At 43.8% G+C, this 21,211-nt stretch overlaps 1 protein-coding gene across 2 annotated transcripts in view; it reads left to right on the plus strand.

The window, feature by feature from the left end:
• The window catches only part of PCCA (propionyl-CoA carboxylase alpha subunit), a 365,509-nt gene continuing 347,377 nt past the window's right edge, over positions 3,080-21,211 (plus strand). The window contains exons 1-2 of one of the 2 annotated variants that reach the window (XM_021065866.1): positions 3,080-3,241; positions 17,055-17,132. In XM_021065866.1, the coding sequence (XP_020921525.1) occupies positions 3,137-3,241; positions 17,055-17,132 (183 nt within the window). In that variant the 5' untranslated portion in view covers positions 3,080-3,136. The remainder of the gene's footprint in view (positions 3,242-17,054; positions 17,133-21,211) is intronic. The other variant, XM_021065867.1, reaches the window with a different exon arrangement.

Raw genomic sequence — 21,211 nt, forward strand, 5'->3', positions numbered from 1 at the left:
GGATTGACACCCAACTTCGCTGTTCCACACCTGCCATGCAGCAGAAGGGCAAAGATACAGAGGGTCACGGGGGACTTCCCGTGTGGCCCACAACATAAAGAGTCACAGGGAAGACTGGCATCTGACTTCTCAAGAGCAACTCTGGAAGCTGCAAGATAATGTGAAATGCTTTCAAAATTCTGAGCAAAGACATTACTTCTAGTGATGGCAGAGTAACTGGTTTTCTTCCACTACAGATAAATAGAAAATTGGACAAAATACATGAAATAATTATTTTTAGACATTGGTAACAGGAAGTGGGTTTTGGAGATGATAAATACCCCAAAATGTGTGGCATAGCTCAGAGAAGATAGCACTGTTTAGCTCAAAAGTGCCAAGTGTACTCCCTTTAAAACACTCTAGTAGAATTGCAGGCTGTGGGAATTCCTGTTGTGGCTCAGTGAAAATGAATCTGACTAGCATCCATGAGGACTTGGGTTTGATCCCTGGCCTTGCTCAGTGGATTAAGGAACTGGTGTTACTGCGAGCTGTGGTGTAGGTCGCAGATGCAGCTCAGATCCTGAGATGCTGTGGCTGTGGTGTAGGCCAGCAGCTACAGCTCCGATTCGACCCCTAGCCTGGGAACTTCCTTATGCCGTGGGTGCGGCCCTAAAAAGACAAAACAAACAAACAAAACCAAACTGCAGGCCGCATCAGAGACAGTAACAACAATGTGGTCCATGAGTTTGAAAGCTGCCACTTTACCAAAGAAGTCCCGTGGCATAACAAGGGTCATCGGCTTTCAGCTTCTGGTTTGCCGTTTGGGGGTTGTCACCATTAAGTCATCACCGCATATTTCAGGTATCATATGTCAGCACTTCATTTCTGGATACAAAATTAGGATATTTCAGGTATCATATGTCAGTACTTCATTTCTGGATACAAAATTAGGAGTTGGTTATCATATGTCAGCACTTCATTTCTGGATACAAAATTAGGATATTTCAGGTGTCATATGTCAGTACTTCATTTCTGGATACCAAATCTGCAGTTTGGGCTGCTATATTAAAGACTAAAATAACAATGATTTAAACAAGATAAAAGTTTATTTCTCTGTCATGTTAGCAGTCCATGCATTAAGCAGTAGAAGGCTGATAAGATGGTTCCCACAGTGTCAGGGACCTTGGCTGCTCCTGTCTTACTGCTCTGCTGTGTTCCCCGTGGGGCTCCTGTCTTGTGGGTTGAGATGGCTGCTCCAGCACTCCCCAGTATGTCTTCTCTTAGGAAGGAAGAGAGGAGGAAATGGAGGGATGCCCCTGCTCTTTAAGGACACAGTCCTTGCATTCTATAAGCCAGACCTTGTCACATGTCCACATTTTGTTACTGTAAGGGAGGATGGATCGTGCGGCCTTTAGTTGGGTGGCCATGCGGTCAGCTAAAACTCAGGAGCTCTCTTTTTAAAGGAAGGAGTGGAGGATATTATGAACAAGTAGTTTCTGCCACAAGTATTTTTCAAGAAAATAACTTCTGTAAGATAAAACAGACAGGATATAAGGAGAATCAATCCAAAGGGTAGAACTGGGGGAAAGAATAAGAAAAAAAGCAGGTTTCTTTTTTTTTTTTTTAAAGGCCACACCTGAGGCATATAGAAGTTCCCAGGCTAGGGGTCAAATCAGGGCTATAGTTGCCAGCCTATACCACAGCCACAGCAATGCCAGATCCGAGCTGTGTCTGTGACCTACACTGCAACTTGCGGCAATGCCAGATCCTTAACTCACTGAGAGAGGCCTCGGATCACACCCAAATCCTCACGGATCCTAGGTGGATTCGTAAACCACTGAGCCATGAAGGGAACTCCTGAAACAGATTTCATGGTTAGGAAATGAGTCCAGGCTTAGATATGTAGGCGAGAAGTCCTGTGAAACTTTTACTACTTTTTGTGTGTCATGAAAGTTCCTACTTATATTTTAAAACTTCATTAAATGTTACCTCTAGGCGATTCCTAAACAAACTGTGTCTCTTTTGGCATTTGCCACGTTGTAATGCATTCTCTGGCATTCCTAGCTTTGTAACTCTCTCAAGGTAATTCTGGAGGAGAAGCAAAATAAAGAGAGAGCACTTGATACTGGTGTATTTATAGGTGGGAGGACCTGATGTCTGGGATTTCCCTCAAAATACTCCAGCCAGAAATAAGCATGGGGTATGGATGAAACAAGTTTGACAGAGTGTTGATTTGTTGAAGCTGTGTGATGGGTGATCATAAGACTATTTTTCTCTCATTCATGTATGTTAAAATATGTCCATAATAAAACAAAAGTCCAGTCCCTGAAAACAATCAGACCTCGGTCCAAACCCTAGTTTCACTACTTACTAGCTGAGTGACTTTACTTCCCTATAAATTCAGTTTCTCAAAATGGGAAATGTATAATCCAATAGGGTTCTTGTAAAGATTAAATGAGACAAAATTTGAGCCTCTAGCACAAGGTCTGGCCCTTAGTAGTTGTATTAATAAGGATGCCTGCTTCCAAGCTACAGAAACTGATTCTGGTTACCGCTAATCCCGCTGACAGACAGAGGGTAATACCTGCGGCAGAGGCGGGGCTCGAGCTGGGACCATTGATTTCTAGGCCTAGAGCATTTCCCTTTATCATGCTTGTTCAAAATCTTTCCGTGGTTTGGTGCTTTTGCTATTTACGCCTTCAAACCCACAAGATCTTCGTTTGGGTACTTGCCTGCAACTCAGGACCCTCGGGACTAAGGTGGCCCTGGGATGAGTGGTCGTCCTGAGGAGGTAATTCAGTGACGTTCACTGGCCAGGCTGCGGGTTGATTGCTAAGTGACGCTGGAACAATGCCGGGTTGACTCCTAGCAGGCAGGGACCCACAGCCGCCGGAACTCTGGTCTGTCCTCAATGCCTCGCCCACTCTCGCTGGCTCCTGCCGGCGGCCCCGCCTCTCTCCCTCCCGGGCCGAGAGCAGCGCGCTGGCCCTGCGGCGGGGCTCCAGGTTCCCGCGAGTCCCCGCCAGCTCCCTCCTCCCCGCAGTAGGGGCGGGACCGCGGATGCCGGCTCGTGATTGGCCGAGGCCTAGGGGCTGCCCTTCTCCGCCCCCTTCGGCGGGTTGAGAGGTCAGCGGAGATCCAGTCTGCAGGGGCGGCAATGGCGGGGCTCTGGGTCGGGGGCTCAGTGTTGGTCGCGGCAGGACGGCGTGGGTCGCGGTCGCCGCGGCCGCTGATGCGGAGCGTGGCGCTCTGGACCCTGAAGGTGAGGAGTGACGGGACTCCCCTGGGGGCTGGGCTTCCCTGGTGGGCTTCCAGCCCCGCACCGCCTGGCGGTGGCCAGTGCTGCGGAGAGCGCCCCGGCGGTGCTCGAGGGACACCCGGGACCGGCTTCCCCATCGGTCCCCGCGCCTCACTCGCCTCACTCCACGGAGTTGGCCCTGGAGGAGGGCAGAGCTGGCGTCCCTCGCCGCAGCTGTGACTCCGAGGATCATGGAGGGCCGGAGGACCCAAAGAGCCTGCGGGCTTGTTTTTGCTTTCTCGGGAGTAGCTGACAGCCACCTGCATTTCCCACCCTCCCGTTCTTGGGCCGTGAGGTTTAAGGCTTGTCTTGCTTGAGCTTTCCAAGTGTATTTTTAACGGTCCTAGTTTTCATTTTCTCTTGCCTTGTTCTTGCTGTGAAGGGACACTAAATTGCTGGTGAAGTAGAGTTAGAGTTGTGGGTTTAATCTCATCTTTTAAAGTATGTCAGGATTGCTGCTACCTTTGCTGGAGTAGAGAGCCTCTCTTAGTTGTAGTACACCACATTATACTATATATACATCTTGTGTTTTTCTTTTCTTTAAAGTGGTCAGCCTGTTGTTTGTGCTGTTCTAAACATATCTCTGTTCTGTTATGTCCTAGGGGTTCGTGGTGTCACCTTGACTTACACATGGGAGTATTTGTGTGCGGCTCAACACTTTTTCCCTGCAACATAGAGACTCTTGAAATTTTTGAACAAAGACCACCTAACTTTTTATTAGTAGGGTTTAAGTCACTTAAACAAATTCTTTAAAATACGAGGATCTCTGAAACCATCAGTTATCTATTCAGTCTGCTTGTTAAGCTTCCTTTTAAAAAAGTGGTCGTGCATCTGGATTTATCATCATTGAACTTTATTTTTTACACCACAGCTCATGGCAACACCAGATCCCTGACACACTGAGCAAGGCCAGGGATTGAACCCACGACCTCATGGAAAGTAGTCAGGTTTGTTTAACTGCGCCACACGGGAAACTCCCTGTCATTGCACTTTAGAATTGGAAGACACTTTAGGGGTAATGTGGCACATCTGCCTGACACATCCTCCTCTTTTAAAGAGGAGGGAACAGAGGCCCAGGTGGAAAAATACGGGAGCGGAAGCTGGAGCTGATCATGGATGTGAAATTAAGTCCATACACATATTAGCTGAGTGTCACCTTCAGAACACTCACTCTCAGAAAACCCAGAGTTCTTTGTGTGGGCACGTCATTTATTGTTTCTCTCTCTTTTTTTTGTTTGCTTTTTAGGGCCGCACCCACAGCATACCGAAGTTCCCAGGCTAGGGTTTGAATCAGAGCTGCAGCTGCCAGCCTGCAGTACAGCCACAGCACCTCAGGCTTGGACCATGTCTGTGACTTACACCATAGCTCATGGCAGTGCTGGGTCCTCATCCCACCGAGTGCCAGGGATCAAACCCACATCCTCAGGGGTCCTAGTCAGGATTGTTACCTCTGAGTCACAACGGGAACTCCTGTTTCTCAATGTCGACTGCTCTCCCATCTTTTAATCTTTTTTGAATCTTTTTGGCCACATCACCTGCAATTGCAAGACTTACACATTTATGTAGGAGGCAGCCTGTGGTGCAAACTCATGGGCTTTGGAGTCACGCAGATGAAGTTTGGTGTGTTAGACAAGCCGCTTCTTTCGGCCTCAGCTGCTTCCTTTCAGCATTTTTGTTTTTGTTTTTGTTTTTTTCCCCAGCATATCTTTCTGAACCACTTCCTATGTTCCAACTCTAGGGAAAGAATATACTTTATGTTCTCTTATTAATTTTAGTCTATTAGGGAGACAAACAAATGTACAGTGCTGTTGGGGAAAAGGTCTTGGTATTGTATCTAAGAAAATAAAGTAGAGGGATTTGACCACGTCGAGATTTTGAGCTTTCTGTCTGAGATACTATTCTGGTACTCTGTTTGAATTAATTTATCCAGTCCTCGTAATAGCCATGTAATCCCCATTTACAGATGAGGAAATTGAAGCACAATGTTTTATGTGACTTGCTCATATCATGTCTAAAGTAAGGGATTGTTTTCCTGTGGAGGCAAAAATTGAAACAGGTTTTGAAGAACAAAGTGACTTCTTTCTAGGCAAAGAGAGAAGGAAGAGAGGGATTATTATACTGACATGTTATTTTTCTGGTCTTTTTTAAACATTTTTTTTTTTTAGGGCCACAACCAAGACATATGGAGGTTCCCAGGCCAGGGGTCAAATTGGAGCTGCAGCTGCCAGCCTACACCACAGCCACAGCAATGAAAGATCTGAGCCTCATCTGGAACTTACACCACAGCTCATGGCAACACCGGATCCTTTAACCCACTGAGCGAGGCCAGGGGTTGAACCCAAGTCCTCATGTTTATTAGTCGGGTTCATTATTGCTGAGCCACGACAGGAACTCCAATACGTTCTGTTTACCTAGTTTTTTTCCTTCTGTTTATATTTTACAGTGGCTCCAGGATGTTGGGTTTATGGTAATTTCTATACTTTGTTGAATTTTTATATGCCTTATATGGTTCTTCCTATATTATCTCTTACCTTTGTAGCTAGGTTAAAAAACAAACAAAAAAAATCCAAATCTGAGGTAGAATTTGAACCTTGGATGGTATGATTCCAAAGCCTTGCATTTCCAGTTACAAACTATCTCCTATTTGAGTGATTCTCTCATTACATGGTGCATTCATGAAGCTTTAATGCTTAAGCTTTATGTTTTGTAAAATCTGTGATTTTCTTTTCTAGTCATGGAAAAGAGTATTTAAGCATATCTGAATGTTTTATTTTATTTTTTTTTATTTTTTATTTTTTTGTCTTTTTTTTGCTATTTCTTTGGGCTGCTCCCGAGGCATATGGAGGTTCCCAGGTTAGGGGTTGAATCGGACGCCAGAGCCACAGCAACGTGGGATCCGAGCCGCGTCTGCAACCAACACCACAGCTCACGGCAACGCCGGATCGTTAACCCACTGAGCAAGGGCAGGGGTCGAACCCGCAACCTCATGGTTCCTAGTCGGATTCGTTAACCGCTGCGCCATGACGGGAACTCCTGAATGTTTTAGAATTGCTTGGAGGTAAGTCTTTCCAACATGCTGATAGATTTCTGACAATCATTTGGGGAAAAAAAAATCTCTTAATGTTATTACAAAAACTAATTTCTGGTTTAATAAAATGCTTATGGACATTTCTGTATTTGTACATATGCTTTTGGGGGTTTTATTCTGCTCTTAAGAGGTTCAGATCAGAGGAGTGGTTGGTAAAACTCTCTTCTAAATAAGGGAAGGAGAAAGTAACTTTTTTTTTTTGCTCATGCCCACAACATGCAGACATTCCTGGGCCAGGGATCGAACCCAAGCCACAGCAGTGACTGCACCGAATCCTTAACCATTAGGCTAGCAGGGACATCTGAGAAGGTGACATTTTTGATCACGTGAGTGAAGGAATAGGAATTATTTAAATGATTCCTTTTTTTTTAAAAAAAGTGGGTAAATGGGAGAGCAGGGATGAAAAAGGACATTGGAAAAGGAAAAAATTTGGGGGGGGATATGGTTTCCTTTTAGGTATCTGAAATGCTGATTCCAAGAGTCAAGTTAAATTGCTGGGAAGAAAGAAGGGAATTAATGGCTGGTTTTGGGGTCCAAGTTGAGGTGAAAGTTGGAGTACGTGCACTCTGAAGGATGTGGTGGATCAGTTACTGTTTGGCTGAACTCCATCTTATTACCCTCAATTAGAATTTTTTTTTTTGAAATGGTTATTAATAATATAATTGTAGAACTGTATTATTTAATTGTACAGTTGCATTCTTTAATTATAATTATTGTAAATTCTTTGATGGAGAGGAAATCAGAATCAGATCTAAGAAGACTTCAGCATTCCAAGAATGATGTCAAATGACCCCCTTCATGGTGGATTACGCACTTATTTACTATGAGATATATTTCTTCTCCAGAGATTCCTTGTTTGTGTTTCAATTGTAGATTTTTGGCTTGCAGTTATTCTGAAGTTTTGATATAAGTTTGTGTGCCACTGTGTATATGAGATTGTTTTAGGTTGTTGGTCTCTTAATTGCAAGTTCATCTCCAATGTCCTGCATTTGTACCCATCTCTTCCATGATTTCTGATTTTGGTGGTATAATTGTGCATGGATGATTTCGTTTCTTTACTGTATAGATGCCTTTACTGATGAGCCTTGTCAGTTGTGGAATTTTTGTTTCCTGTTGCTCTCTTGTCTTTTCTGCCCAGAGACGTTCCTTTGGTATTTGTTGTAAGGCTGGTTTAGTGTTGCTGAATTCTCTCAGTTTTTTCTTATCTGTGAAGGTTTTGATTTTGCCTTCAAATCTGAATGAGAGCCTTGCTGGGTAGAGTAATCTTGGTTGGAGGTTTTTTCCTTTCATCACGTTGAGTATATCATGCCACTCCCTTCTGGCCTGCAGAGTTTCTGCTGAAAAATCTGCTGATAACCTTATTGGGGTTCCCTTGTATGTTTGTTTCTTTTCCCTGGCTGCTTTCAATATTTTCTCTCTCTTTAATTTTAGTTAGTTTGATTAATATGTCTCTTGGTGTATTCTTCCTTGGGTTTATTTTATATGGTACTCGTTGTGCTTCCTGGATTTGAGTGAGTGGTTCCTTTCCCATGTGAGGGAAGTTTTCGGCTATTATCTCTTGGAATATTTTTTCTGTCCCCCTCTCTCTCTTCTCCTTCTGGCACCCCTGTAATACAGATGTGGTGCATTTAACGTTGTCCCAGAGTCCTCTGAGACTCTCTTCATTTCTTTTCAATCTTTTTTCTCTTTTCTGTTCTGCATCCGTAACTTCCACCAATCTGTCCTCCACCTCGCTTATTTGTTTTTCTGCCTCCTGTATTCTGCTGTTAGCTGCTTCTAGTGATTTTTTTATTTCAGTTATTGTATTTTGCATCTCTTCTTGTTTAAGTTTTATATCTTGGATATCTTGTATCTCTTTGCTCAGTGTTTCCTGTAAGTTATCCATCTTTACCTCCAGTTTATTTCAATGTCTTGCACCATCTTCGGCATTAACAGTCTAAAGTCTTTTTCCTGGAGGCGGAGAATCTCATCACTTAGCTGATTTTCTGGGGTTTTTCTTTTCTCCCTCATCTGAGTTATAGTTCTCTGTCTTTTCATTTTTATAGGCTTTTGATGTGGTGACCTTTTTATAGATAATAGAGTTGTAGCCTCTCTTACTTCTGGTGTCTGCCCCCCTTGTACTCTCAATTAGAATTTGGAAGAAGGAAGAAGAGAGTGGGATTCAGAGGAATGCATTGAGAGGAGCCGAAACAGCATTCATTCATTCATTCGCTTATCTAGAGATGTAGCTAGCTGTTCTCCAGAGAGTGTTTGTGGAGCATGTACCAAGTGCCTGGCACCAGGGTGTGCCCTAGGAGACCAGAAGAGACTAAACATGTTCCCTCACTGTGTCCCAGGTGTAGGGAGGTCAAGGAATACAAATTAAGATTAAGGTCTTTGGTCTTTAATGAGAATAATTTCAGTAGCATGGTAAAGTGTCATATGCAGAAACATTTTTTGTTTCAAAGATGCTCTCTAATAGTTGAAGCAAATTTATACCTGAAAAAATTAGGGTATCGTGTGGTTGAAAAAATTAGGGTATCACATGGTTAAAAAAATTAGTTAAGTGCCTATGGATATTTTCATTTAAAAAATAAGATCATAAACTGTGATGGAATCAACATAATAAGAATGAATTTCAAGCATGTTGGAAGATACTTATAATTTCAGTCAAGAAAATGAATAGAGTATCCATGGGACACAGCTGGTGGCTCAGGGTACATCGATTCTTTCACAGCTGAGGAGGCAGGCAGTCTGAAGTCAAGGTGTCAGCAGGGACAGGCTCCCTCTGAGGACTCTAGTGAAGCATCCTTCCTTGTCTCTGGTGGCTCCAGTTGTTCCTTAGCTGTGGCTCTGTCGTTCCAGTCTCAGCATCTGTCCTCACCTGTTCTTCTTTTCTTTCTCCTTATGTGTTCTCTCTTCTTTCTAAGGACAATTCTTGTTGAATTTAGAGCTTGGCAGGATCCAGGATGATCTCATCTTGAGATGCTTAACCAATATATTTGCGAAGACCCCCCCCCAAAAAAAAAATAAGTCATACTCACATGGTATAGGACGTCACATTTGGAGGCCAGCATTCTGCTACCATCCACTGAGTGCCAGATGCTGTTTAGTGCAGTGGATATAACAGGGAGTGTTTCTGCCCTCATTGTGGTTATATTTGACTAGAGACTGATAGTATTCCCAGAAATACAGTTCAGGAGTTCCTGTCGTGGCTCAGTGGAAATGAAACTGACTAGTATCCATGAGGATGCAGGTTCGATCCCTGACCTCGCTCAGTGGGTTAAGGATCCAGTGCTGCCATGAGCTGTGGTGTAGGCTGGCGGCTGCAGCTCTGATTTGACCCCTAGCCTGGGAACCTCCATACACTGCAGGTGTCACCCTAGAAAGAAAAAAAAAAAAAACTTAAAAAGAAATATACAAGTTCAAAAAGTGGTAAGTGCTGGAAGGAAGAAGAAAAATAGTATAATGGGATAAAAAGGGGTGGTGGTATGGGGGGGTTGTTACCTAAGGAAATGCATGTGGCATTTGAACAGAAAAGTGACCCGGCCCACCACGTGATGACGCGAGGGACTGGCATTCCAAGGGAAGAGCAAGGCAGAGGCTCTGAGGTGAGATTGCAGTTGGTGCCATTGAGGGTGGCTGTGGCGGCAGTTGGAGCACAGTAAATGGGGTTGGGGGGTGCCAGGGGATAGGGGCAACACGAAGTCATGGAGAGGCTTGTCTTCGGAATTTATCCTGGCGAGTCCACTGGAGGGTTTTAAGCAAGTTGGATTTGTGTGTTGGAAGGACCACGATGCTGTGCGGGGAAGGCTCTAGTGGAGGCTGGGGGTCGGGGGAGGAGAGGCTGCGGTAGAAGCTCAAGCTGGACCTGATGGGAGCTGGTGCTGAGCTTGTGGCGCCGGAGGTGGTGAGAACTGGTAAGGCTTGGGATATATTTTGAAACTAGAACCAGGAGTACTTGCCGTTGGGTTAGAAGGGAGACAAAAGGAAAGAGAGGAATCAAGGACCTTCGAAAGGTGGACACGGTAGACACAGTAGGCCACGTATTGTATGATTCCATTTATGGGAAGTGTCCCGGACAGGCAGAGCCGTAGAGGCAGGAAGTGGATTAGTGGCTGTTGGGGGCTGGGGAGAGAGGTGAGGGAAGAGGTGGGCCTGATTGCTGACCACGGAGGGGTATCTTTTTTGGATGAAGAATAAACATTCTGAAATCAGATAGGGGTCATAGTTCTCTAACCTTGTGAATACTCTAAAAACCGCTGAGTCGTAAACTTTATTTTAAAAATTTTATGGCTGCAACTGAGGCATATGGAAGTTCCAGGGCCAGAGATTGAGTCTGAGCCTCAGCTGCGGCATCGCTGGAATCTTTAACTCACTGTGCCTCCTCAGCGACCTGACCCGGGTCAGTCTGGTTCCTAACCCACTGCACCGCAGTGGGAACTCCTTTGTTGCTTGTTTACAGAAGATGCAATGATGGTTCACATTTCATTGGTTGCCATTAATCCAGCACTCTGTGAAAGTTAAAGTGTGTAAAAACAGTTCTGTGGCGGTGGGATGGTTAGGTTTCTATAAGCAGAACCTGAAGAGGTCTTTTGTACAGGTGGTAGTAGTTGAGAAGAATGGAGAAAGGCTAGAGCAGGAGAAAACATCTAAGCAAGGAAGGGGCCCCAGATAGAAACTAGCTCCAGTCTCGTTCCACAGGGGAGCCCTGGAGGAGCAGTGGTTCTGGTGCTGAGGTTGTGGTGCCAGAGGTGGTGAGAACTGGTAAGGCTTGGGATGTATTTTGAATCTAGAACCAGTAGTACTTGCTGTTGGGTTAGAAGGGAGATAAAAGGAAAGAGAGGAATCAAGGACCTTGCTCCAGCCAGCAGCAATTGCAGCATGACTTGTTAGCAGTGCACATCTTCTAGCTCCACCCTAGGGCTGCCAAGTTAGTGCATCTGTGGTGAGAGCCCGGCAGTCTGTTTTAACAAGCCCCCCTCCAGGTGATACGGACGCACAGTCCACTCTGAGAAGCTCTGCTCTAGATCAGCCTGGTGCAATGAAAGTATAACGTGAGCTGCAAGTGTAATTTAAATTTTTCTGGCACTCACATTAAAAAATTCAAAAAGGTGAAATTAATGTATTTTATTTAGCCCAATATATTCACAGTATTTCAGTATGTAAATATAAAAAATTATTAACAAGGGGTTTTTTGGTATTAAGGACTCATATCTGGTATGTACTTTACTCTTGGAACACATTGGAATTTGCAGTAGCTGCCTGTGGCTAGAGGCTGCCGTATCCGACAGCCAGCTCTAAGGCACAGATTGCAGTACTAAGTTGGCCTCACCTTGAGATGAGGGGCCAGCCTTTGGAACCCCGTGGTAGTCGGTCATTGGCTGTGGGCTGGGAGGGCTGTAGCTCCCAGGCTTGGTGGAGAACTCCTATCTGGTTGAGGCAGATAGGGCAAAGTAGGGAGCAGGTGTGAGCCATGAATAGTATACCAGCCGGGGCACTGCACCCCCTGGTGAAGAGGTTCTGGGTGGCACCAGCAACATCTGCTACAGGTGAGGGGGAGGAACGGCGCGGCGGGGGGCTGCGGCGCAGTGAGGAAGTTCTGGAGCTGCCTGGTAGAGGTTCCTGGTGTTCCAGCCCACGTTCCGGGGAGCCGGAGCCGGAGCGTTTGAGACTCCCCTCCCGCCGCCTGCCCCCGCCAGTGGTGTTGAGAAATAGTTGATATGACTCTGGAGATTGGATCGTCTCTCTAATAGTACCTCTTCAGCCTCGCTTGTAAGAGAAGGTCTTGGCAGGCAGTCGCAGACTGGGGTGGCTGGTGGAGTCCCGAGGACTCAGTAGTCAATGTCTGTGAAGAAAACGCTGGGCTTCAGTAAAAAAGCCCGGCAGTGTTTTTAGAGGGGGTTCTCTCAGAAGCTCCTCCTCCCAGCTCTGAGTCCTGAAACGCCGAGGAGAGGACCTGTGCTTGGACATTCTGAAGCTGAAGCGCTAGCAAATGTTCACTCTCACCTCGGTAAGATCATCTTGTGGGCTCCCTTAACCCGCAGTTTTGAGGATGGCTTCTTCTCTGAAGTTGAGTATGCATCCTGATGATGAATGAACCTCTCAAACAGTCGTTTTCATAGTGGTCACTTGAATTTCGCTGTGGTTGTAAGAGCAATAATTTTGGATATGGCAGGATTAGTGTTTAAATTATTCTTTAAACTTGATGGAGTTCCCGTCGTGGCGCAGTGGTTAACGAATCCGACTAGGAACCATGAGGTTGCGGGTTCGGTCCCTGCCCTTGCTCAGTGGGTGAAGGATCCGGCGTTGCCGTGAGCTGTGGTGTAGGTTGCAGATGCGGCTCGGATCCTGCGTTGCTGTGGCTCTGGTGTAGGCCGGTGGCTACAGCTCCGATGAGACCCCTAGCCTGGGAACCTCCGTATGCCGCGGGAGCGGCTCAAAGAATTAGCAAAAAGACAAAAAAAACAAAAAAAAACAAAAAAAAAACTTGAGTGGATTTATCCGTTTGTGCTGCCACCTGAAGCCACAATCTTATGTTAGAAGAGTATTTTCCTGTTTGCAGTGGCTGGAAGGCGTATGCCTAGTTTGTGTAAAAGCTCCACCATTTCCCCCGCCCCTTTTTAGTTAACATGTGCAGAACCACGCCGGGCATCTTACACATTCTCATTTAATCCTCATGTCAGCCTTATGTCCTAGATAAGTAGTTTATACACCCAGGTAACATATAAGGAAAATTTCCTGTACATTTAAGAAATGTCAGAGCCAACGTTTGAACCCAGGTCTGAATCTGTCTTGAGTCTAGACCAGAACTCTTAATTACTATATTGTTTTTCGAATGGTAACCTCCAAATGGTCTGGTAGAATTTAAGGAAAGAAAGCTACAGCTGCATATTTGGATTTAGTTTTTGTGTAATACTTTACATTTTCTTGGTGCTATGTGGTTTATAAACGCTTGGTTTTTATTTGTTTGTTTGTTTGTTTGTTTGTTTTGTTTTCTTAAGGCCACACCTGCAGCAAATGGAAGTTCCCAGGCTAGGGGTTGAATCTGAGAGCTACAGCTGCCTCTGCCACAGCCAGAGCCACAGCGAGGTGGGGAGCCGAGGCACATCTGCAGCCTATACCACAGCTCATGGCAATGCTGGATCCTTAACTCACTGATCGACGCCCCGGCTCGAACCTGCATCCTCGTGGATGCTAGTCAGGTTCCTTACTGCTGAGCCACAACAGGAACTCCTAGGTAGTCTTTATAAATGGGGTTGATTACAGTTTTTCCTTTAAACTCTTGTTTTAGGAAGTATCTTAAAAGCATTTTAGACTAGGCTTGTAGCCAGTTTGTCATATGCTTCACAAAACAGAAGACATTCAAAATTCTATGTGGAGGTCCAAATTAGCAGCTTTCTACTGACTTGTTCCTTGTATTAAAAACATTACACTGTAGCTCCACAGAGTTATCTGATTTTTGACTTGTGTTCTTGATAACATTGAACTTCTGGGAGAGTTTGCCAGGAGTAAACAGGAATAGGGGATCCTTTGTGGAGTTGACTAAAAACCAGTTCTGACTTGCTCTGGGAATGGCCCAAACTCTTGTTTTTTCTTAGTAATTTGTTCTGCAGTTATGGTTCTGACTGCTGTACCATCTTCTAGTTACTTGGCTAGCCAGGGGCATCTGTGTTTTTTAAATTTTGGGGCCACATTATCACAAATTCACATGCGTTCAAGCTGTATGCTTTCTTATTTTGATAATGGTGGTAAAAATAGAGTCTGTTAGATCTTTAGAACAAGTATTTAAACACAGTAATGAAAAGATTCTAAAAAACCAGTCTGGTTTATTAGGTGGTGTGCTATCCTGCCTACCTTTTGGCCAGGTATAATTTGTAGTAGAGTTGATTTAGTGTGAAGCACTGTGTGGTATAGGCATTTTTGAGTTTTATGTTACTGGTGGTTTCCTGAAAGTAAATATACCATACACTGAGTCAACTCACCCAAACATCTCTCGGAGCTTGGCCACTTAGTTATTTCTGTGTCGTTCTGATTTAGAAACTCTCTCCTGTTGGGCCCAGGTTTAGCTTAGTCTATTTTTCATAAGCCCATCTGATGAGATTGAATCCTGAGGTTTTTATTCCCAGAGTTATCCTAGAAACTTTCTCCATAATTCCTATTTATTCAAATATATGAAATTAGCTCTGTTTCCACCAAATATCTCAGCAGTTGTTACGGAGTCATTCAGCACTGAGATTCATGTCAACATGTTCTTGGCCCACATGTTCAGTTTGGATTAACTGCTTATCCTTCAGTAATCCTCAGATGCGTGTGCATGTTAGATCCCCTGTCCTAAGCTCTTGTGTTGTGAGTAATAGTGGTGTAGGTGAGTAGGGACCTTAGAGAAAACTCATCTAAGCTTTCATTTCTCAGTAGAGGACAGAGGGGTTCAAGTCTTGTGTAGCGTTCCCGTTGTGGCTCATGGGGTTTAAGGACCCAGCATTGTCTCCGTGAGGATGCGAGGTCGATCGCAGCCTCCCTCAGTGGTTAAGGATCCGGTGTTGCCATGAGCAGAGGTGTGGATTGCAGATTGAGCTCGGATCTGGTGTGGCTGTAGCTGTGGCATAGGTCTCAGCTGCAGCTCCAGTTCAACCCCTAGCTTGGGAACTTCCATATGCCACAGGCATGGCTGTGAAAAAGCAAAAGAAAAAAAAAAGTGGTTTGTGCAAATCCTAGAAATAGTGTCGGGCTAAGTGAGGACCAGAACTCTGGTTCCTTGATTTCTTCTCCCAGCATTTTTTCCCAGGTAGTTTGCTGCTTCTGGACGTGTGCCCCTCCCCAGACGTAAACATCACGGTTTAGTCTCACTTTCCAAAGCTGATGACAATACCTAAAATGTCTCAGATTGTGTTTTGTCTCTGGGTTTTTGCTGTTGGAAATCGGTTATGTCCTTTATTTGTTAGTGATTGCAGACACATGTACGGTTTTGCCTTTGGTAAAAGGATAACGTTGAATGTTCCTGCAGCAGACCATTATGTACTAATGATATTGGGGAAAATTTGTAAAAATGTGAACTGCTTTGTCTCATTTTATAAAATTGATAGGCGGCAGGTATATGATGTACTTTCTTGTGTATATATTCTAGTGCTGCTTTGCAGCAGAATACATGTGAGAAACTTCTGGGTAGCGCTTGTTTTTTTTGTTTTTTTTTTTTTTTTTTCTTTAAGAGTTTGTTTTCTGCATTGGCTGAGGCTATACACACAAGATAGGATTTTTAGGGGAAGCAGTGTTATCTTGGCCGATCAAGTTTGATGAGGCAGTAAAGTTGCTAGATTAGAGCTGTTCTGCTGAGGGCAGTGGAAGACCGAATTTTTATTTGAACACCGAAGAGTGGTGAGACCCCCTGGGTAAATTTTTTTTTTTTTTTACCCCAAATCATATCTTTGCACAGACATTCCTGTTAATGTGAGACATAAACCCTTATTTTATTATCTCAAAAACTTCAGAATGCTTTTCACAGATCTGTGCTTAAATTGTCACCATTACCACCTAGCCCTGTGACTTTTGAAAAATTAAAATTCTTGAGACTCCCGTTTTCTCATTTTAAAAATTGGGGCTCCTGCTCTTGAGTTCACAGGGATGTTCATAGGACCGTGAAAGAAACTTTTGGTCTGTGCGAGGAACACAGTCGTAAGTCAGTTTTCTTCCCGTTCTCAGGTTGTTCTTCACCAGTCTTTTTTCACTTGGTAGTGTAGGTTTTATTTTGTGAAGTATGTCTTTCTTATTTATTACCTTCACTTCTTCATAAGGATTACATTTGCTAATTTGGGCCTTGATACTTCTAAAAAAAAAAAAACCCTGTGTCTGTCTTTCAGTTCATTTAAAAATGTTGCTATAAAAACATTTTGCTTCCTATTTCAGTTGTTATGCTCTTAGGAAATTCTCAAAGGTAGCACCTGTTGCCTTTTGACCTCCCCCTCCCTCTTTTGTTTCCTTGGTCAGACTTCATCAGTGACTCCTGGGCAAGGTGTTTTCTTCAACCTTAGCTGTAATCGTTATTAGGCCTTATGCCTAATGTTTTAAAGCCCTAAGATATAGTTGTCCCACAAACATTTATCGTAATGAATTAGAAGTGAACTCTTTTTACTGTTATATGCCAAACCACAGTTATACCAGAATAAGTAAAATAAGAAATCATGTTAAGATATTAGCAAATAGGAATTTGCATCGCTGCGTGGCTCAGCAGAAACGAATCTCACTAGGATCCATGAGGATGCAGGTTCCATCCCTGGTCTCACTTAGTGGGTTAAGGATCCAGCGTTGCTGTGAGCTGTGGTGTAGGTTGCAGACACGGCTTGGATCTCTAGGCCAGCATCTGCAGCTCCAATTTGACCCCTTTCCTGGGAATCTCCATGTGCCACAGGTGCAGCCCTAAAAAGACAAAAAAAAAAAAAAAAAAAAAAAAAAAAAAGACCTCTCTTCAAATTTTATTTGTCCCATTGACTCTTCTTATACTTTTCCAGAGATTGTTTCAATGCCTTCGGTTTCTCTTGTGTACCAAGGGGATATGTTTAGTTAAGATTTACCTTCACTAGTTACAGCATATTACTTAACATTGATTGATTAAACACTAGCTGGAAGCATACTGGAAGAATTACTCTGAAAGATATTTTTAAAGCTCATTCAAGTATCTGTAATTTATTTAACTTTTTTTTTTTTTTTTGATAGCATGTTCCACAGTATTCAAGACAGCGTTTACTGGTGTCTCGTAGTCTCTGTTTAGCAGGATACGATTCTAATGAAAAAGTAAGTATTTTAAAAATACTTTTAACAGCTAAATTATACTGGTTTTACTTTGTTGTCTCCACATTATGTTCACTGGGCAGATTACATTTTATTGATGTGTAATTATTTATTGCTCTACATCATAGGTTTTTATAGGTGCTCAATCTTTGTTCCTTTTTTCATTGTGGACCACAACCTGAGTTTTTAATTTTGTATCTCTACTACAAATTGAATAAATTTACAATGTTTGCCTTGTTTTTAGCAGAATAACTAATAACAACATTCTTTTCTAGACTGGGCAGTTGAGAGATTTTGATTAAACTATTGATTTTTTTTCATTTACTTAATATTTGTATCATTCGTTTTGAGTGAAGACAGTTATGTATATTGTAAATTTTGGGACAAGGGGATTCCAGTTAAAATCTTGATATATGAGTGTTTGAAGCTTGTAAGAGGAGAAATAAAGGAACTGGAAGTGGTGATGGGAGCTAACACATGATTTGGTGATAGCAAAGGCATCAGAGGACAGAAGAAGAGTTTTAGCTAAGAAGAGACAGTTCAAATTGAATGTCATTAAAGTAGAACTAATAAGAATGAGGATGAAATAGTCTTCCAAGTCATCTGTTGAAATATATAAAACTACTCTCAAGAGTTTGGAGACTTGGAGGAAAAAAAAGTCTATATCATTGCAGTTCAATAGAAATAAAATGTGGCCAAAATTGCAGGGCAAATGTAGTTTTGTATTTTCTAATAGCTGCATTAAAAACTAAAACAAGTGGGAGTTCCCGTCGTGGCGCAGTGGTTAACGAATCCGACTAGGAACCATGAGATTGTGGGTTCGGTCCCTGGCCTTGCTCAGTGGGTTAACGATCCGGCGTGGCCATGAGCTGTGGTGTAGGTTGCAGACGCGGCTCGGATCCCGCGTTGCTGTGGCTCTGGCATAGGCCGGTGGCTACAGCTCCAATTCAACCCCTGGCCTGGGAACCTCCATATGCCGCGGGAGCGGCCCAAGAAATAGCAACAACAACAACAACAAAAAGACAAAAGACAAAAAAACAACAACAACAAAAAAAACTAAAACAAGTGAAATAAATTTTAATCTATTTAACTCAGTATCTAGAATGTTATTACAACATATTATCATTGTAAGAAGTAATGATGAGGTATATGCGTATATTTTTTCATACCAAGCTTTCAAAATCCGTGGTGTAATTTCAATTTGATTAGCCACATTTGAAGTGCCCAGTAGCCTCATGCGGCTAGTGGTTATTTTATTGGGCGGCATAGGTCCAGATTAATTAGCTATGATAAGCTCCCTGTTAGGAAATCTAAGTTAAATAAAACAAACAAACAAAAAAACCCTCAACATAGGAGTTAACCGCTAACACACAACGGGATTAATGGCCTCCCTGCAGTGCCAGGACACAGGTTTGCTTCCCGCCCAGCCCAGTGGGTTAAAGGATCTGGTGTTGCCCCAGCTGTGGTATAGGTCACAACCATGGCTTGAATCTGATCCCTGGCCTGGGAACTCCATGTGCTGCGGGGTGGCCAAAAAAGAAGAAAAGGAGCAAACAGAAAACTTCAACATAGGCAGTATGCCTTGGGGTGCATGTGTGTATGTGCATTTTTGCCCATGTGATTGGTAATCAGCTGTCCTAATCAGGGCATGCTACCAGTGGTTAGCTAGCATTTATCCCAGAGGCTGCTTGCAGCTTTCTAGAGCAGGGAAATACTGCAAATGGGTCGGCTGTCTTTCTCCCTATAAACGCTGCTAGCCTTCCTCGTTTGGGTACTATATTGTTAGAAGGGCTCTCTTTGATGAAATTAGGGGTATTCAAGGTAGATGTTTTGGCTATGATTTTATGGAAATTCTCAGCCTGTGAATTAACAGAAGATAACAATCTGGTTGGCCTTTCTTTTTTTATCTTTAAGGACGGAACCTAAACTAGCTCCCTAAAGGGAACAGTCCTGTGTTCCGCCACTGGTCTGGGGCACTCCTGGTAGCTGGAGTCTGCCAGCTCGGCTAGCCAAATCAGAATGGGGCTGCGCTTGGCTCACGTGAATCTTCACGCAGGCTGTTGGAGCCTCACGAAGTGCAGGAACCTGAGACTTCACTGAGCTTACCTAGCAGATTTTAAGATTCCTTTTTTATCTGTTTGTCTTTTTAGGGCTGCACCCGCGGCATGTGGAGGTTCCCAGGCTAGAGGTCAAATCGGAGCTACAGCTACCGGCCTACACCACAGCCACAGCAACACCAGATCTGAGCCATGTCTGCCACCTACACCACAGCTCACGGCAACGCCAGATCCTTAACCCACTGAGTGAGGCCAGGGATCGAACTCGCAACCTCATGGTTCCTAGTCTGATTCGTTTCTGCTGCGTCATGACGGGAACTCCTCCTTTTTTAACTGTTAATAAATATTTGTTAGTATGTGTGGCAACGTTGGTTTGAGACTTGTTTTCACTGTAACCTCATAATGGGGTTACAGGAATAGCTAACTCACCTCCCACGTTGGTGACCATTGATACTGAAAATAAACAAAGTGTCTATGTAACTGCTTTGGTTTAGGACGTTTAAACAGAGCTCTTCTCCCCTTGGAATCCACTAAGCAGGTGGATGCTTTGTTGTGAAAATCTGTTGCCTGCTGTCTTTGCCGTCTCCTTTGCTGTGCCTGTGCCTAAGGTAATAGTATCCTCGGCCATGATGGAGTCTCGGTACTTTTTGGCACCTGTTGGTAATTGAGGTGACTGTTCAGACCAAGTTGGTAGACTTGCCTTTCCCTTGAGGGATGCATTTCATTAGACCTTCCTCCTTCCAGGGCTCCATGTAGCCGTTCATGAAATGGCTTGTTTAATATTGCTGTCTTAAGTGTAGGTAGGCCTAATCTTTGAGAATACTCATTTCTTAAAGAAATTGATTCTTATTGGAACTTGCCATTGACTTCTTTGTTATGCCACATTTTACTAGAGACTCACATCAAGTCAGCGTTGAACCAGGTGAAGTTTAACAACCTTTTAACAAGCTTTCTAACAAGTCTACCTGTTGTCTCTTGTATATTCGTGAGAATAGGGAAGGTTTAACTTAATAATTTGCTTAGCAAAAGACCAAGGAAAGTTCGGTTGGCCTCAGGTGAGCGCCAGCCTGTGTGGTATTACAACACACCAGTCGTCACAGATGTGATTTTAGGTGGCATTAATAATACGGTGTTTAAAACTTGCACCATTGTACTTTGGCTGTGTCACATCATGGTGTAGTTTGACACGAGTATCTGAGTATGAACTCTGGCTTTACCACCAGTTGATTTTGTCAGGAACTTAGACAAGTGATTTGACTTCTTCGTGCCTCAGTTTTCTCGTTTGTAAAATTGGGATTTTACCAGAACTGACTTCAGGACTATTAAGAGGATTAAATGAAGTAGTTCACAGAGGGGGTATGCCACGGTCCCTGGCACAGGGAAAGCATGTGTCCCGAAGGTCAGCCACTTGAGGTTATCTGTCACGGTGTTGTATACTCACTTTTGTACATTCGGAAACTCACGGTTTTGTATACTCACTTTTGTATTTGTATACTCACCACAAATAGTAAGTGTGAGTTGGGTGCAAACTTAAACCTGTCCTCCTCCTGAGCTAGTAGGTTTACCCACTTGTGCTATACTGCTTCTCAGAAGTGTTTGGTGAGTGGCTCAGGGACTAGAGTTTTTTTTTTTTTTTTTTGTCTTTTTGCTATTTCTTGGGCCGCTCCCGCGGCATATGGAGGTTCCTAGACTAGAGGTCAAATCGGAGCTGTAGCCACCAGCCTACGCCAGAGCCATAGCAACATGGCATCCGATCCGCGTCTGCAACATACACCACAGATCATGGCAATGCCGGATCCTTCACCCACTGAGCGAGGCCAGGGATCGAACCTGCAACCTCATGGTTCCTAGTCGGAGTCATTAACCACTGCGCCACGACGGGAACTCCTGGGACTAGAGTTTTGCTCTCATTCCTCCAAGTACCCAGTGGAACAGGCCAGCTGAGCCCTTCTCTTGGTCCCAGAATGGAGGGACATGTCCTTGGTGGTTTTAAACTCCAGCTATGACCTTAAGCGTAGGGAAGGG

This window comes from Sus scrofa, chromosome 11 (assembly GCF_000003025.6).
Source record: "Sus scrofa isolate TJ Tabasco breed Duroc chromosome 11, Sscrofa11.1, whole genome shotgun sequence".
In the NCBI taxonomy this organism is placed as follows: domain Eukaryota; kingdom Metazoa; phylum Chordata; class Mammalia; order Artiodactyla; family Suidae; genus Sus; species Sus scrofa.